This window comes from Anomalospiza imberbis, chromosome 2, assembly GCF_031753505.1.
Source record: "Anomalospiza imberbis isolate Cuckoo-Finch-1a 21T00152 chromosome 2, ASM3175350v1, whole genome shotgun sequence".
In the NCBI taxonomy this organism is placed as follows: Eukaryota; Metazoa; Chordata; class Aves; order Passeriformes; family Viduidae; genus Anomalospiza; species Anomalospiza imberbis.
In genome coordinates, this window is record NC_089682.1 from 112,195,690 (window position 1) to 112,213,744 (window position 18,055).

The 18,055-nt window shown below is 36.3% G+C and overlaps 1 protein-coding gene across 5 annotated transcripts; it reads left to right on the forward strand.

The window, feature by feature from the left end:
* The first annotated feature begins 284 nt into the window (after positions 1–284).
* Positions 285–16,824, forward strand: TNFSF13B (TNF superfamily member 13b). Of its 5 annotated transcripts, none has more exons than XM_068182584.1 (8): positions 297–567; positions 3,053–4,406; positions 5,662–6,074; positions 6,158–6,263; positions 13,995–14,051; positions 14,403–14,515; positions 14,612–14,762; positions 16,444–16,824. In XM_068182584.1, exons 3-8 carry the CDS (start codon positions 5,709–5,711, stop codon positions 16,554–16,556), a joined length of 906 nt encoding a protein of 301 aa, XP_068038685.1. In that variant the 5' UTR covers positions 297–567; positions 3,053–4,406; positions 5,662–5,708; the 3' UTR covers positions 16,557–16,824. The 5 variants fall into 5 exon arrangements, with proteins under 5 accessions (XP_068038687.1, XP_068038685.1, XP_068038683.1 ...); XM_068182582.1 differs by having other exon boundaries at positions 298–567; positions 3,053–4,498; XM_068182586.1 differs by lacking the exon at positions 3,053–4,406 and having other exon boundaries at positions 285–508; positions 5,896–6,074.
* The last annotated feature ends 1,231 nt before the right edge of the window (positions 16,825–18,055 follow it).

Genomic DNA, 18,055 nt, shown 5'->3' on the forward strand with positions numbered 1-18,055 from the left:
TTAATACTGTGAAGCAATGAGCTGAATAATGCAAATCTGCAAGGTGGCTGATTTGAAATGTATGTTCACATACCAAGTTCAGAGAGGTGTTGCTGCTAGTTTGACAAGTAACTAAGGAACGGATTGCGCTGCTCGAGGACAGAAAGGAAGTTCTACAGCTGGTTTGAATTACACTGAACGTCTAGTGTGGGCTAACTATTTACAGAAATCCAAAGGGAAAGGTCAGGCAGAGAACCCTTTCCTGTCTGTCCTCTAGGACTCAGGGACAGTGTAGCAAATACAGCCACAAGGAGATTTTGAAAGTACTTGAGTCCTTGTCCTGTGCCCTCTACTGAAGGTCTCCAGACCGTAGCAGCAGCAGAGCGGCCACTCCCACATGAAGGGCCATAGCTCCGTGTTTATCTTGTTATCATACAAAAGCATTTTTAGCCCATCTGTGCAAAAACTATTGCATAGTGTCAAAGAGGTGGAGAAATGCAGTTCTCCATGTTGCTGCATAGCAAAGCTGGTGAGACTCTAGGAGGGGTGGGCTTCAGCTGTGTGACAGAGCTCCTTTTTCCCTGGGCAGTAAGAAGCTATTGCTGTAACATCATGGGGAGGGGTTGGTGGGGCGGGGGGGAAGAAGGGGAAGGGGAGGAGGCTGGCATTAAGTTGCTGCAGTATATAAATCTTGGGTTGTCTTTTTATATTTTACATGTTTTGAAAATTATTTTCTCGGTGGTTCTGCTACATACTTTGAAAGACACCTATAATAATTGTTTTTCCTTTCTGTGTCAGTTCCTCTTCTCTTTGAAAACACTGTAATAACCATGTAAAAAATGACAGTGGCTGCGAGTCAGATGTAGGTTTACTTTGTGTAGTATGCATTTGGACCCAAATTGTCTAGATATCTAGACAAGTAATATATTGCAAGGAATGAAACAAGGATGGCATACCTAAAATGTGCAGAGAGATTTGTGGTATCCTCGGCAATTTTGAAATGTTGAGGAAATGAGAAAATATTGCCCTTTTCGCCTCAGAAAAATCTCATAGAATGTTTTTCCTTTAACAAGATAATTTATCAAATAAGACTTCAACTGTTTGTATAACACATCCTTTACTTACAAGGTATTCAACAGCTTTCTAGAAGTTAAAATAATAAGATATACAGCCATAGGAGTGGGGTATCCAGAAATAGAGTACTTTTAGGATGCATTTGTGAGGCAGACCTTGCCTGGATTTGCTACTGTGTAAGTTGTAGTTAATGGCTGAAAAAACTAATTAAGTGTTCTTGCAGGGAATGTATAGTGTTTCAGAGGGGTATCTGTGAATACTCTTAATACAGATCTCCTCATTAGCAGAAAACTGTAATACAGGATTTATTCTGATCTTCCCCCAAAGTAGTCCATCTTCAGTTTTGTCCATCTTCAGAAAGGACTTGAAATTAAATGGAAAATTTCAGAATGGAACCTTAGCTTTTTCTGTGTTCTGCACTGTCTTGTGTGGTAAGGCGAGATATCGTGGTCTCTTTCTTGTAATAACCACAGGGACCATTTTGCGGCTGCTTCAGAAGTATGTGAAGCTGGACCCTTGCCACTGGAGGCGTACTTTTAGTGTAGCCTTCGGCACATTTGCCTGGATCTCTGGGTTGCAGCATCTGTACAACCTCCTTTTTAAAAACAGAACATTTGTTTTGAAGTAAGCTTTCATGTTTCTTCAGTAAATTGGGTTTTTATGCAAGCCTTCACAATCATATCAGCTGCTTCTCTTTTGTATATTGAACTTCGTTATGGGTTTTTCCTCTCCCACAAAGAAGATGCTTTTGTGGTTAAAGTACAAAAATGGATTTCAGGAAATCAAAAATTCAGTTTCTGGTTAAACCACAAATTTCCTGTATGATTGGTTGCTATCTCTGCCTTGGTTCCCTCCCCACCAGATCTAATGTTGATCTTTTATAAGTTTTCAGATTAGTAGGACCCATCTTTATCATTTAATCTGATCTTCTGCATAATGGAAATTAAAAAAAAAAGGTAATTACCTGCATAAAACTACAGGGCTTGTTTCTGCTGTAACATCTTGGAAGTTTTAAACAGCCTTAATTTTGGGCTCAGGAACCCTTAATAATGGGTTTAGGAACCCATTTTCCTGTCTTGGAGTGAAACATTCTCACATTTAATCATCATCAGTGGTAATGTGTTGGGGTTTGGCTTTCATTTATTTATTATTTTGAATTTTACCTAAATTTTTGCTTTTTTTCCTGGAAGTAAAGGACTTGGTTAACTAGAATTCTTAGATTAGCCAAGGCATTTCTTAATAGTTTTCCTTGGCTAAATTAAGGAGGTTTTTTAGTCAGTTAATCTGAGTGTTCAACATAGCTCATGCTTTGGGTTAGGGAGACACTATGGTGTATGCACAGATCATGTATGGTGCATGCAAATTATGACCATGTTTTCAGAATACCTTTATTATAAGTTTTTAGTCTTGTTTGTTTGCAGAGTTAGATGGCCAGGACTAGGTTTCTGCTGTTTAATGCAATGACATTTTCTTTTGTAGCAATAGTTTGCAAAATGCTGCTTTGAACTGGTCTTGAGGCAGCCCCTAAGGTTTGCTGACTGCATGTGTTTCTTGAGACCAAAATTGTTGATGTGGTACAAAAGTTTGCAAAAGGATTTTCAGGAAAGCTGTCCAGTAGAAGCAGGCTGCTACCCAAAACCTGAACACCATTTCTGAGATTAGTTCCTTAGGTGTATTATATTAATTCTGGATTTTTGACCTTTTTCACAGTTCAGTTTTGTCAGTCTCAGCTACAAGCAAATAGGTTTTGTCACTATAAAAGCATGATGCTATTTCCCCGCAGCATATATATCCAAATAGTATACCTCTATTTCAACAAGAATAGTCCACTGAGAGCTTGTGAACAGCTGAAGCCATCACCTTCCCATGTCTGCTGATGGGATGCTGATCTGAGCACTCCTTAGTGCTCTTTAGTCGCACCTTAGTTTAAAACACAGCAGAATCAGCATGTGCTAATCTTACTGACTTTGCTTTAAGCTGGCTAAGGACTGCTTTGCAGCTCTGCCAACGAGAGGAATCATAAGGAGAGTACATTATGACAAGACAGTGGCAAGCATTGAGACACTGACTCTAGGTTCTAGGCTGTGCAGCTAGCACTGAGTTGTTGTTTGGTTTGGGGGCTTTTTTGGGTTCGGTGATTTTTTGGGGGGCTTTTTGACGTAATTTTTGTGATTCGCTTTGATGCAATTAGCAATCTGCATTTAACTAAAGCTCCATCTGATTAGAGTGGAAGTTGTTAAACTAAGCTTATTTCTAGGTAATTCATACTGGTTTTCATGATTGACCTCTTATTGTCATTAGTTATTGTTCCATCATTTTTGTCATCACAGAAGTTGTCTGAACTTTCAAACTTTCAAATTTTCTTTCAAACCTCATACCTGCTTATAAATCTACAGAACAACACAAGGTTGCCAACAAAGAAATCCCTTTGATGCTACAAATGCCTGTTGAATTTAACAATTTCCCTTGTGTGGGAGATGAGATTTTCCTCATCTCCCCTTTGAAATTATCATTGATCAGAATTATAAGCAAGATGGAGCCAGGTGTCTTACAGAAGTCCTCTATGTCATCACAATTACTTTGTCAGCCCAAATAATGACCCTATTTAAAGAGGCTGTGGAGGCTGGGAACAGCCTATTTTCTCTAGAGGTGGCTAGAGCACTGCTATTTATATACCAGTCTGTTATTTTCTGATACATTAATGACTGCAGAGACCTCACTGGCCAATAGTTTCTTGGTATTCCTGGATAGCTAGTTATAACTTTCTTGTTCTCACTCGGTTTCATTTTCTAAAATAGCACTTCTTTTCCAACTGTCACATTATTTTTTATTTTTAGAACAGTCAGTACTAGGCTGGTAATGTTCTGATGTCTAGGGATACTTGAAGGCATGTCTGCTTAGTACCAATAATTGCTTATTCTGTTAAAAAAAACCCCATTACATTAGTTCATATTAAATTTACTTCAAAATGTAGCCCCATTTACAGTTTAACTTAGTCTTTAAAATAGGAACAGAAATGGTATAGTATTCTATTTTTTTCACCCCACACTGATTTCTATACAGTTCATCACAGTAAATATGTGACTTCTAGGTGCAAGATACAGGATATATTTTTTTCCCTTTGCATTTAGGAACAGATTCACTTATCTGTGCAGGATGTGTGTGGTTGCTAGAGGTGGCAAAATAAAGAAAAGAGCGCCTTGCATCACAACGGAAGATGATAAAGCTTATAATCACACTAAATTTCTTGTAGCCTTAAGAAACAGAAGAGGGAGAGGCTACGGAAGTTGTTACTCTATTGTTGCTCCTTCCTTCTCCTTCCCAACATAATTAACTTGATCTGAGCTACTCTGGTAGGTGCTGTCATCAGGATTTTTTACAAAAAATCCTGTTTGGACTGACCTGTAAAAGTTTTCTCTTTGCAAAGATAAAGTTTACTTACATGGTAAAGAGGGGTTGACCTGTTGATTTTGGCCATAATTGTGATAGTTTTTATCTTTTTTCTTCTGTCCCAAACCGCTGGAACTTTTAACAAAGAAGTAAAAGTTGAATTTTGTGTGAAAAGATAGTAAAAAAATCACATGAATATATGTGGGATGTCTAGGTAGCCCTGCTGTTCCAGAGAAGAAAGAAATTCCTAATACAGAGTTGTAAGATTAAAAGACTTATAAAATCTTAAAAGATTAACTTAAACCAGACACTCAGGATTCACCTGAGTATTGTCAGCATGCATGTTTAAAGGTTTGGGTTGTCTTTAATTTTAAATTTTCTTAATAAATATTTGCTCTTTCATCCTGTTCATATTTCCCCCTCTCTCATTCTTTTCCATCCCCTAGTTTTCACCTCTTCTAATTCTACCCCACTGAATTTCCTCTTTGTGCTTCTTCATGTTCCCTTTTGCATTAATACAGGTTCTTGAATTCTTTAGAGAGACTGTATTTATTAGAAAAATTTAATAAAATGTCATCCCTTTTCAAATTAGTTTAATGAACTGAACTGCAGAATTTGCATCTTCATACAACTGAGAAACCTGTAATTTGTGACTCATACCTGGGAATGTTTTTCACTATTGTTTTTAGAAAAGGACAAAAAGTCATTTTGAATAATTTGTCTCCTCTGTAGGCATATTGGCACTTTAGATATGAATATAAACACGTGAATATAAACGATATAATGTATATATAGAGTACATCTATCTGCCTTCACACACACAGAGGCACATGCCTGTCATACGTGCACATCTCTTAAGTACCACTGGATGAAATGCTGCCAGGAAACTTTAGATGGTTGCTGCCAGGAAATTTTACATGGTTTCTGAACTTCTAGATAAGGCTCCAAATCACCAGTGGTACTGGCTGTGCCTAAATTTAAAGATTATGGGAAATGGCTATAGCAAGCTGCCACATGAATAACTAGTGGAAAGTGAAAGGAGGAAGGTAGCGTGTGAGAAAGTATTTGTTTCCAAAATGCAGCACAGAGAGGTGGAAACAAAGGGAAGACAGAATCTTAGATGTTCACTCTGTACATTAAGTCTAATGGTGCTATCAACAGCTTCATATGACAGGAAATGATCTGGGCGTTTTGTTCACTTATTCTGGATGCCCTTAGTTTCAGAGAGCAACTGGTAACATGGATTGCACCTCGGAAGGGGACAGATGAACTCTCCCTCTGGCTTTAGTAAGGAAAGAGCAGCGATGAAATCCGTGGACTGTGTGCACGTCATCCAACAGAAGGATACCGCCTCCTCTCCCTCTGCCCCCCCTGGTGCTGTTTCAGGCGCCACGGGACTTTTTCCTGTCACATTCCTGTGGCTTGCAATGCTCCTGTCCTCTTGTCTTGCAGCAGTGTCTCTTTACCATGTTATCATCCTGAAAACAGAACTAGAAGCTCTGCGCAGCGAGCTCATCTACAGAATCCAGGCAAGGTCTCCGCTAGACCAACCACTCGTGTCCCCCGATGAAAATAAAGCAGGTACCCCTGTTTCTTCCTTCCTGCAAGTGTCTGCAGCTGGCTCCAGGCAGGTAAGCTGGAGGAGATGGTTTTGACTTGCAGGGCATGGACAAATGTGGGGCTGCTCTCACTGACTGTTGCTTCTCCTTACTAGGAGAGCAGGCTTGCTGGTACTGGCACAGCTGAGAGCTTCCAAAAGGAAATCTGGAATGGGAGTAGAAACAGGGGCAGGCGGTCTGTTGTCAACACAGAAGAAAAAGGTAAATACCAGCTGATGAAGTGGGTTGGGATGCTGCTGTTGGATACTGTCTAGAGAAAAGCAGGAGTAGTGTTTGATTTGTGTTTTCTTTCTCCTATCCATTGATCCATTGATCCATGCTCCTGGAGCCCATTCTGGTTTTCAAAATTATTGATGGATGAATGATGTTAACCATAGGCATATCTTCTTAAGAGACAGAAAATTAAATGTTTTGGTTTTGAAGGGATCTTTAAAGGCCATGTAGTCCAACCACCATGCCATGAGTAGGGACAAAATGTTTAAGGTACCAGATATTTATGCTATCTGCAGGTTAAACCTTGAATGCTAGATCCCAAATCTGCATGATGTGTTAGAGTTGAGAAAGGCAACTTCAAATCATTCAGATTTTTAGCTGTTCAATTCTTTCTGATCAAAGTAGGAAGGGAAATCTATTAATAAAAATGCCAATTCACTTTTCTGGGAAACATGCTCACCCTAAAAGAGAGAAGTAATGAGAACTTTAGGGAAATAGGAGCTTTCAAGAAGAAAGGCTGGCTTGTACCTGACAAAAGAGGCAGACTACAAGGAATTCAGAAGTTCAGCATAATTTCTACATTAAACCAATCTATCAATAAATAGTAAAATTAATAAAGGAATGCCTATCGAAGTAAGATTTTTTTGTCATAGTTCTCCTTTTTAAAAGGTTCTGCAAAGAGCACTGAAGACAGTGCTCCATAAAAGACCTTTGATGTGTATTATAGAGTTGACATATTAATGGGATATATATTTTTTCCTTTGGGGATAAAACGCCTATTTCTTTCTTATTCCAAACACAATAAGGCCTTCTAAGATGAAATGCAGAATTTTATTATACTAGTTTGCACACATACTCTAATTGCACTGGGTAACTAAAATATTCCTGGGTTGCCAAATCTGTTCACTCTTCTTTTGTATATTTTTATATTATTTTAACTGTTATCTTAAGCAATTTAGAGAAGTTGAAATGGAGTAAATTTTAGGTAAAGACTAAATGAAGCTTTGAATAAAATGTGTTTGGCAGTGAGCAACTAGCATGCAATGTATTTCACTTGAGCTTCAGTAAGCTAAATGAAATTAAAGTTCTGGAGTATAATCACTCCACTTAATTCCAATATTCAGAAAAAAACCCAAACCATTAATTTAGGACATCTCTTAAAATCTACAGGTTTATACGAGATTTCTTCTATTTCATTAGTAGTCTTTGATTCAAGATCTTGGCTAAGAAAGATTTCGCAAACAGGACTGAGGTCACGATTGCTTAAATTGTATTTCTTGTAGCCTGTTTCCTTCCACAGGAACCACAGAGTTCCCCTGCCCTCCCCACCCTAGGAACTCCCAAATAAAAACAAGTGATCTGATGTGCAAGTATCATAAAAAATAAGGAGATGTCTTTTTTAAAATTAATGTTAGAGCACCAATACTTGGCAAATGATCCAGTTTCCTTCACAATAGCTTTCATCTTTAGTCTTATTGCTATTTGAAGCAAGCAGGGTTTGGGGCTCCTCAGCTGTGCTTCTGAGTAGATTTTGGTTCTTCTCATCATGTAGCCACCTCTGATTATACCTGTTTACCTGTAACACATAAAATTTCAATTAAGCAACTTATTTCTGTAAACTTTTTTTTAAGGTACAGATGGCTTTAAAGTTGTTTTGGATGGATGAAAGAAAACACAGAATATGAACATTCATTTTAAAGGGAAAAGCTACATAAGTTGACCTATTACAAAAATGTTTTGTAACATGAACCTTGTATTTTTGTATATAAAAAAGAAAAAAAAAAGTAAATTGCAAATCTTGCATTTTTATCAAAGTTTGTTAGAATTAGTTTTCTGCCTGCTCTAATTACAAAAAATTAGCTTTTGAGAGTTTAGTAACATATTATATTTTCTCAGATCATATTTCACTGGTGACCATGAACCTACTAGTCAATGTTAAATTTTGTTTTAGCAGAGTGAGTTAAATAGAAGAACATGGTGTTGTTCATGGTGCTGAATCCAGTCTACTACTTGGTCGTGTACATAGAATTACAGGCCCTGCATTTTGATTGTTTGACATTCATATCTGGGTACCAGAATCCCACCAGTCTCCAAATTGTCCTGCAGATGTGTGGCACTTATTCTGTTATAATAAAAAATAAATCAGGGTATTGAGTGAGGTGCCTGTTCTTGTCCTACCTTTGTTTGCTTCAGCAAGGTCTCAAAGTTGAGTCTGATTTCATAGTTAATTGTTGAGCCATCATTTTACTTTTATATAGATCAATTCCTTAGAAAGTTAATATTTGGAAACATCGCTGGTATCTAATTGCTTCTCTTGTGTTTCAACAGAGAGCAGAAGTAAAATACAGAACTAATATTTTGTTTATAAATAAAGTTATTGTTCAGTTCTGGGATTTTTAGACTTTAATAATCAAATTCCAGGAATTGATGCCCCATCATTCTTTTTTTACACCCAGCAAAGCCTTTCTTAAACATACTGAATTTCTATTTTAATGCATACAAGTGGCCACAAATAAGCATTTTAATTAAAAGGACAATTAAACGAAAGGGAATTTAACACAATGTTGTTTCTTTTTTTATGGGATTTACATTTGTCTATGCTAATGCATGAAACTATTAGTCATCAGTAGCTGCACATTTTGTGTCTTGCAAAAATTTCCAGCTTGGGTAGGTTGAAGAGAAGTGTTTCAGGCATCAATTCCAAATAAAGCTTCACAGTCAGCAGTCAGAACCAGAGTTCTTGATGCAATGGGTAGGAGGTAATGGGTGATTTTGAAATGTACGCTTCTGGCAAATGTCGTATCAGGACACCTTACAACAAATGTACTTTTTCTTTTTTTCTTTCTCTTTACAAATTTCATCTATGGAGGAAAGTTGGTGCACAACAAAAGACCTCTCCTGAATTCTATATTCTATTCACAGTTATTGATTGTGTGTTTCTTCCTAAGCTGCGTGTGCACTTGAGCCTAGGAAGAAGATTTAGGTTCCATTGCCTAAGCCAAAGTATGAATGTCAGGTTTCATTTTCACGCTCTCTCAGTGTCTCATTCTGATCATTATTGTGACATTCTGATTTCCATGACCTAGGGAGGCGAGAATCAGGTCTTATGTAAATGTAAATGCAGGTGACCTGCTGGAATCAGACTGAAGCCCCCATGGACTACATTTCCTTTGGTGTATTGAGGTTGTCCAACTCCTTGCATGTGTGAAGGAGCTGAGGAGCTATTCTATGTAATTCCACAAATCAGTGAGGCAGGGTAAGCTGGCACGTGACCTGGCAATTGTTTTTTTTACTAACAATTCTGAGATTCTACTCCAACAGCAGTTGTGTACATGGGAAGTAACTATTACCTTCCAAGCACGGTATTAGAATTTTGCCATTGCTCTCGATAAAATTGCTGTCCTGGAAAATTGGTACATTTGTCGGTTGGAAGTGTTTTTACTGCGTATGTTGCTACTTTAGATATCTGTGACAGAGGGATAGCAAGAGGTTTTACAAGTGGTACTTGACTTTAGTGATCTTTGAATTGAGATGTAAGCTTTTTTTACTAGCTTAAACAAATGCCACATATAAAATTTCCTTGCCAAATATTCACAATACTTCATATTTTATTGTTTGAAGAGGTCAATTATGAAATAAAAATTAAAATCAAAATAAAAAGGAAAAAGAAAATATATGTTATCCTTATTTGTTTCTGCTGACAACAGTCTAACTCAAAAGGAAATAGACCCTTCTATACAAGAAGGATAGAAAATTACTTGATGCAATTCCTGCAATTTTGCATGAAGACTTTCACTGAATGAATGAGTGAATAAATCAGTGCTGTGTATTATGCAGAACACTGTACAGTCAAAAATACGCCTAATAGGCTCTAAGTTTTAAAACCAGCATTCTGTTTTATATTGTGTAACAGAAGTCTTAATTCCTAATAAACAATTCCCTTGTTTTTCTAAATATAACATGTTATTGGCAATTATGTGAAGGTTGAAATAATGCTACTAATTCTTTGAAGATGTTTGTTACATCTTAGTCATACATGCAACTATGATCAAGGCATTTTAATGCAGGGACTGATTGAATCCATAATTAATGCCATATAAAGACATCTCTATTAAAAAGCACTAGATTAACCAGTTGTCCTCGTTTCTGCTGTGATAAAGTTCATGAAAATCAGTTTATAAAAATGCAAAACAAAAACTAGAAGATCTCTTGTGATGAGAAACCAAGAAGTTAAGGGAAGAAAAAATGCAAATGCTTCAAGAAAATGCTTGTCATTTATAAATTAAATTGTCTGGTGCTTAAATGTGCGTTGGGAAGCCTACAGAGAACAGATCTAGACAGAAAAGGAACCTATATAAGGAGGTCTGGGTTTGGTTTGGTTTTTTTTCAAGGTTAGGGTTTTTCCTAGGTTTTATTTCAGCAAAAATGGGCACAGATGTCTCAGACCTCAGATATCTTTAAATTTAACTTTAAATTTTATAAATTAGCTCACAAATATTAAACTTGAGTTTTTGTTTGGATGGATCATTAAGTGAGATTGCAAAATACTAAAATTATTATGCAATTTAAAAAATAACAATGTTTACATGTGAGGGAAAATTTTATTTTACCAATGTAAGTTCTTAAACCATGGAGATATGCAGACATCTGGATTGTTGTCCTTCAGTAAAAGACAGTAGGGTTTTTTTAAAATTGTGACTATATTGCTCAACCAGTAGAGAATACATCATTTCATGAGCTGGCTGTGGTTTATAAAGGCATCTGCACTGTCTAACATCTTCAGAATTGGGTCTTCTGTTCGTGGAATAAGGCAGACTCTGAAATGAACTTCTGCCAACCCACTGCCAGCAGAGCAATTAAAATCAGCTGAGAAAACGAATGTTCATCAAAGCAAAGCTTTTATATAAAGTCACAAGAGGATGGGGCATACTTTGTCATTCTAGATACACTTTTTTACTGATAGATCTCATGGTGACAGTCTAGATATTTTTACACATTTTCAAGATGTATTGTATTAAACCTGTATTTTGCTTTCATTATTAATCAAAAATCCTTTAGACTACAAAGATGTTGCTTAGGTTTGACTTACACTGGGCTAAAAGACATTAAATAGCAACTATTCAATGTGTATTTTGTAATAGATGCATTCTCTATATTGTACTTAAGATTAGGGTACTTCTTGGAATGGAATTGCTGGTGTTTTTTAACATTTACTTTTTACTGAAAATTCCTGTTAATTTACTCAGAAAATGTACTTTGTATATCCATATTTTCTCCTTCTTAATAGTAGTGTTTACTTGCAATTTTTTTCAATGGATTACTTAATTTTTGGTATGTAAGTAGGTCCACTGAAGTCAAAGTACTTGTGTATACTGGAAATAGTTCTGTGTCAACTTTGACTTCTGAACATATTTTGAAGCACGTTGTTGTTCAATCCTTCAAGCACTTTTTTAGATATTGTTTTTCGTAGCTTTAGGCAAAATGACCACTGTGCTAGTTTCTATTGTCATGAAGGACACTATTGCATGCATTTTCTCCAAAAACAAGCATACTATATTCTGTAGAGCCTTGTTGTTATCTGCATATATTAACAGAAAAGAGACAGACTTTTTTTAGGGATTAAGTGTGGATCTGATGTCTGTAGACTGAAGTAGAGTTGGTATGTTTTTTTAAAAAGCTGGAGATGATCTCAAACCGCACTGATCTTGCAGATTTTAATTACTGTGAGCAGTTCTCAGCAATGCTGACTAGAATTTCAGGGCTGCAACCAGCTGAAACAGAAATCTGCACTTGCAAACTGAGAATTAGGATAGTTTGAAGAGTGCCCACCAAATTTGCAGAGAGAGTTTAACAAGAGTTAAATAGTCATAGCTTTCACTGCTGTAGACACTGCCCACTGGTATGCAGCTGAATAGCAGCTGGTTAGTGGGAATCATCACAAATCCTCTCGTTTGGTTAGTGAAAAATCTGGTGCCCACATTAGTGAGTTCTTTTAAAAGCAGGAATTGAAATTTTGTTTTAGGTTACTGAAATACTAGGTGATCAGCAAATTCCATTCACTAGGAAGGCATTTTGTTCCAAAGAAGAATTAGTAACTGTCGAAATTAATTGCCTGCTGTGCTGTGTTTTGTGTGTCCATAAAATCACATTTTAATTTTATTTAGAAGTTTATTTTCCAGAAAACTCTTTTGCTCACAAGTGTGATAGAAAAATGTATGAAGTATAATAACTTTTTAATTTTGTGTTGGCTTGAGTTTTTTGATTTCTTACCAGAAGGTAGATAATTCAGATGCCTTTAAGTTCTTGGTTTGAAAAATCTCTAAATTGTAGCACATTGTTGATGTGTATTGATAGGACTCAAGGACATATTTCAGTGTAGGACACAGGAGTTTAGATGACAGCATTCCTATTACCATGAATAGAGCTTGCAGGTTGTGTGATTCTGGAATTGAATCCTTGTGTGCTGCCAGTTGGCACTGCTGAGTGCTGGTGAGCATCCAGCCCTCTTGTGCTGTTTTCAAAAGGGACCCCTTAAAAAGGAGACTTAGAAACATAAAGAGGCTGCTTTCTGCCCAAATCCTCTTTCTACCTGCTGTGCAGAAAGAGCTTTGTGCTACTGGACACTTGGTTGCCCATGTGGGTACCACTGACAGATGCAGAAACAGGATCCCACATATCCATGGCATTCCCCATTATAGCCAAATCTGTGTGGCCAAATCTGATCCATAGCCTTCTTGTCTCAAAAATGGTAAACAAAACGGAGCAACCCATGGCAGAATTTTCTTCTCTTGACCCTTTATAAATTCATTTGGTCTCTGTCGTGTGCAGTAAGTATTACTACTCAGTATTCCATCCTTCAAAGTGGCATGAGAACCAGATGTTTCAATTAAAATCTGCTCCAAGCAAATGCAGCTATTCTTTTTTTCCTTTTATCCTGTTGCCTGACACTTATGCTTAGCAAGTTTTTTTTACAAGATCTTTGTTTCACTTGCAAATCTATATTTTAACATTCTGCAGTATTTTTTGCTAATGAGAAATACCTATTTTCTCATTAGTGTCACCAATCTCTACAGTTTTGAGCAACACATTTTGACAGATACCAAGCTATGTGTTATGTGTGCATTAATTTTCTAAGGGTCATCTCTCTATTTTGCCTCTTACTATAGGTTGATCAAGTGAAGGTATTTGAAAACACTTTGAAAGTACATATATATGGACTTCAAGAATTTATTATGAAAATACATATGATTAATATTTTACATCAACTATAAACAGAAAGTAATTTTTCTAAACAATATGGCAAACATAGTTAGAAAATCTGCCATCTATCATAGTAGGCAGGGTTGGGGCTTTTTTCAAGCTTTTGCTTAGAAAATTAACAAGGTTAATTGACCTAATGATTTCTAGCTTATTTCACTTACTGCTACATAATTATATTAGGACCAGATATTCAAACAAGCATTACTTGTGCTGCTACCTGAGGCCTCCCACTTAGCTCCATGATCTCTGAAAATCATCTAGTATATGTTGTGACAGGAATTTTTATTTTGTACATTTGAGTAAAATCTGTGTTAAAACAAATAAGTTCTGTTTGAAAATAAGTGGTGAGACTGAGAGATTTCTTCCATGTCCTGTTTTTTTTTTTCTTAAAGTCGTTTCATAAGTTTATTCTATTACTGATTTATGTTTCTTTGATTTCAAAATGCTTTCACTTTGCAGTGCTGCAGGCCTGCTTGCAACTGATTGCTGACAGCAAAAGTGATATCCAACAGAAAGGTAAGAATATGTGCCATGATTTATAGTTAACTATTCCATGGGGTAAATTTTTCAACAAATGTTACCTAACTTCAAAGCAGTAACTGAGCTTTAACAGCAAATTTTAAAATAAAATAAATAAATACATTTTTAAAAATCCCAACAACAAAAAAAAATCAAAAAACAATGAGGAGGTCCCTGCATCTGGAAGGTCTCTGTATCTGGATGGCTCTTGCAAATATCATGTTTTCAGTGGGAAAATCCACCTAGTGAGACTGGAAGTTCTATCTAGAATTCATCTTTGTTAATTGTCAGCAGGTGAAAAAGAGGAAAATAACCTTTCCATTCACCCAAAATTATTTTGTCTTTTAGATGATTCAAGCATTGTCCCTTGGCTCCTGAGCTTTAAACGTGGAACAGCTCTGGAAGAACAAGGAAATAAAATAGTGATCAAAGAAACAGGTTATTTTTTCATATATGGCCAGGTGAGAAAGCTCAATTCACTGCAGCACCTGACTTTTGTAAGGATTTTTAATGCCTCCATTCAATAAGTTTAAAGTTTTCACCTCTTCTTTCTGTAGGTTTTATATACAGATACAACATTTGCTATGGGACACTTAATACAGAGGAAGAAGGCTCATGTGTTTGGTGATGATCTCAGCTTGGTGACATTGTTTCGCTGCATCCAGAATATGCCACAGTCTTATCCAAATAATTCTTGCTATACTGCTGGTAAATGTCTACATTTTCCTTTGCTTTGTTTGCAAATAAGCTGTATCAAATAGAATCTGTAGTGCTGGGCAATTGTATTGTAGCGGTCGTAAAGAACAGGGTCTGCGTTCATGGATCTGGCTAACTGAAAAATTACAGAATACTTTCAGAAAATGCAGTTTTATATAAAGTATCAGCAATTGGAGATTATGCATCTGGCTTGGTGATCTGAACAATTTTGCTCTGTCCATTGACTCTGTAGTGTGGTTAGACATTCTGGTGCTTTCAGTTAGATCCTGAAGCAGGCAAGAGGAATACCTACTGTCCTCATTGAAGAACTCAGTTTAACTTAGGAGGTGAATTCCACATTTAGGCATCCCAAGAAATATTAAAGTGCTATATTCTCCTTTGAAATGTCATGTATGGATTTTAGCCATCTAATATTTGCATACCTTACTGTGATATTTCTACTCCTTATAAAGGCTACTGGACTTTTAGTCTTTGGTTTGATGACAAACAGTTAATTCCTGTAAGGTGGTCTTTATGACTGCACAAATTAGAAACAGCACAAGAAAGACCAATTAAAATATTTAATGCAAGTCCAGCAGGCTCAATGGTCAATATATGTGTATATTCCTGCAGTACCATTTAAGGAATTAGTGTCAAGGTCTATAAAACCCCATATATTATCTCTTAACTGTCTGTCTTTCCACCTTAATGGTGGATTTGAGGGTTTTCTCTTTGGTCATTTTCCAGCAAGATTTTTTTCAAGGCCTTATGAAAAAGTGGGTGACACTGAGGGATTGAGTTGACTGTCAGCAAGTAATGACATTAAACAAATGGGATGTGGCAGGAAGCTAATTTTTTTCCAAATAAAAAATAAATTCAAACTAACCAACTAATGAACTAGATACTTTTTTCTCAGCAACTGAGACTGTCCAAACATTTCCTTTGATTTTTTGCCCCTTCAGTCACACATTCTGGAAACATAACCACCTTCAATTTCATCTGTATTCTGATTTTACCCTTGTATTACTGCTTCCCTTTCCTAACTAGGATCTCTATCTTGCCACTTCATGATTCCTGCTTCCCAAATTCACACTGTTCTGTTTTCACTTGGAAAAAAAAAGTTCTGACTGCTCTCTCATGCTGTTGAGTACGTGTCACAGCAGATACTAGAAGTGTTCTCAGCTCAGTGGCTGCAGCTCAAAGGGGACATGCTCTTGGTTATCATATCAGCTGATGTGTGGCTGGCAGGAAGCAAACTTTTGTGCTCTGCAGTTGCAGTGGATCAGCTGATGTCTGGTAACTTCATTAGGTTGGTAAAGCTCATAAAACCTCCTCCAGAAGTGTGGGAACAGAGTGGTCAGGGGCCTGTAATACTCAATCCTCCTTTTGGCTGTCTCATCACCATAACATGAGGAACCTGGGTACACCACTGTTAGAAATTTTTGCTGTGTTTGCTGAAGTGAACTGTGCTATGCTGAGTGCGGTGTGGAAATTAGGTCCATCTTCACAGAGGATGTTAAGTGTCAGCTTTGGATAGGCTGCAAACTCTAAGATTGTACCTAAAGATAACACTCATCACGAGTAGCAAGCCATGCATGCATTTGGAAGGTGACACATAATGACTTTTAAGTACCATTTATAAAGTAGTGTATTTGAGATATTAACTTAAAAATATTCCAAATTTTTTTGCCAGGCATTGCAAAATTAGAAGAAGGGGATGAACTTCAACTTACAATACCACGAAGAAGGGCTAAAATATCCTTGGATGGAGATGGTACTTTTTTTGGTGCAGTAAGACTCCTCTGAAGCCCTTCATTTCTGGTTTTTTTTGTTTTGTTTTGTTTTGGTTTTTTTTGTTGGTTTTTTTTTTTTTTTTTTGGTTTTTTTTTTTGCTTAATGCTGTTTTCTTCTCTACCTATGCCTTTGTCAGAAGAAGTACTGAATTGTAATAAAGCTGCTAATTCAGCCTCTCCCAATTCACCACAGGCTTCTAAGAATTTTCTTCACTTTAATATGCAAACCCAAAATAGGAAACATACCAGACATACTTGTGATATAGCCACCATGTGATTACTAGTAAGTCAATTTATTTTAGACAATGGGAGAGTCTAGATAGCAACTATAAAGCAATGAGGTTTTGGCTTTGAAACAATTTGTTATCTATATGGTAAACCAAAGGAGGAGTTGACCAAAAATAGCAGCATGACCAGGACCACAGACTATCAAATTGTTATCAATTGAAAAGGAAATCTAAAATAAAAGTGCATCTTAGATTTGCATTATTTCATCAACAAAGTATTTAATATATAAAGTGTGGGGAGAAAACATTGAACAGTAGATTCCTCACCACAAAATGAAATTGTTAGGTGAGTTCTGAGTTTTGGAGTTTTTTTCCTTTCCCCAAAGATATTGGGGAAAGGAAAAATTCAAATTTCTGGGATAATGAAAACAAATATACATAATTGTAGCCACTGTCTTGCTTCTTCCCTGTGAACAAAAAGTGAACAAATTACTACAATCTATTAGCATTTACTAATTAGAATTAATTTTGCTGGAAAAAGGACATGTAAAACACTTCAACAGCTCAATCTTGAATCTCAATCTTGAATCACAATCTTGCTTCTCATCAAGGTATATGTGTACACTTCTATGTAAACAAGGCTGGCCCAGGAAGAAGCACAGTGAAATTAGACAAAATGCCATGGTTGGAATTGGATTTCTGGCTCTATAATTTCTGCAGTCATATATAGATGTGTGTATATATAAATATATATATATATATATATACACACACACAGAGTATGTAGACATATCTGTATATATTTGAGAATATGTATACACACATTGGTCTTGGGCATTTGGGCATCTTCTTTTGAGCAGTTTATCCAATGGATATACTACTTCATATATATATTTTTATATTTCCCTTGCTTCTTGCTATGATCCATTCTATGCAATATAGTAAAAAGAAAAATCCAATAGATCTGGGACCAGCCATGCAATTACAAAATACACTTGTATCTCAGAGGCTTTTTCTGTAGTTTTGAATATAGTGCTTAACTCTGTTTTACAAAAAATATCCAGATTTGTAGAAAGAATAAACAGATGTCCTTTTTCATTTTCTTTTGTCTGGCTGCTTTGTTCAGTAGATAGTATTTATGCCTTTTTTTAATCCCAAATATTGTATGATACAAGGAGCTATTCTATTTTTTTTCCCTGCTCTTAAAGAAGCATTGAAGTGCTATTGGAATAGATAAAAAGTAAAACCCTAAGTAATGAATTATACTTTATTTGAAAAATAGCTT

What these genes read in the sequence shown, in the direction of transcription:
- TNFSF13B (XM_068182584.1), top strand. Translation starts at nt 5,709, where the DNA reads ATGAACTCTCCCTCTGGCTTTAGTAAGGAAAGAGCAGCGATGAAATCC. An exon ending in CTGCAGCTGGCTCCAGGCAG is followed by an intron (nt 6,075 to 6,157) that starts GTAAGCTGGAGG and finishes TCTCCTTACTAG; the next exon opens with GAGAGCAGGCTTGCTGGTAC. An exon ending in TGTCAACACAGAAGAAAAAG is followed by an intron (nt 6,264 to 13,994) that starts GTAAATACCAGC and finishes TTCACTTTGCAG; the next exon opens with TGCTGCAGGCCTGCTTGCAA.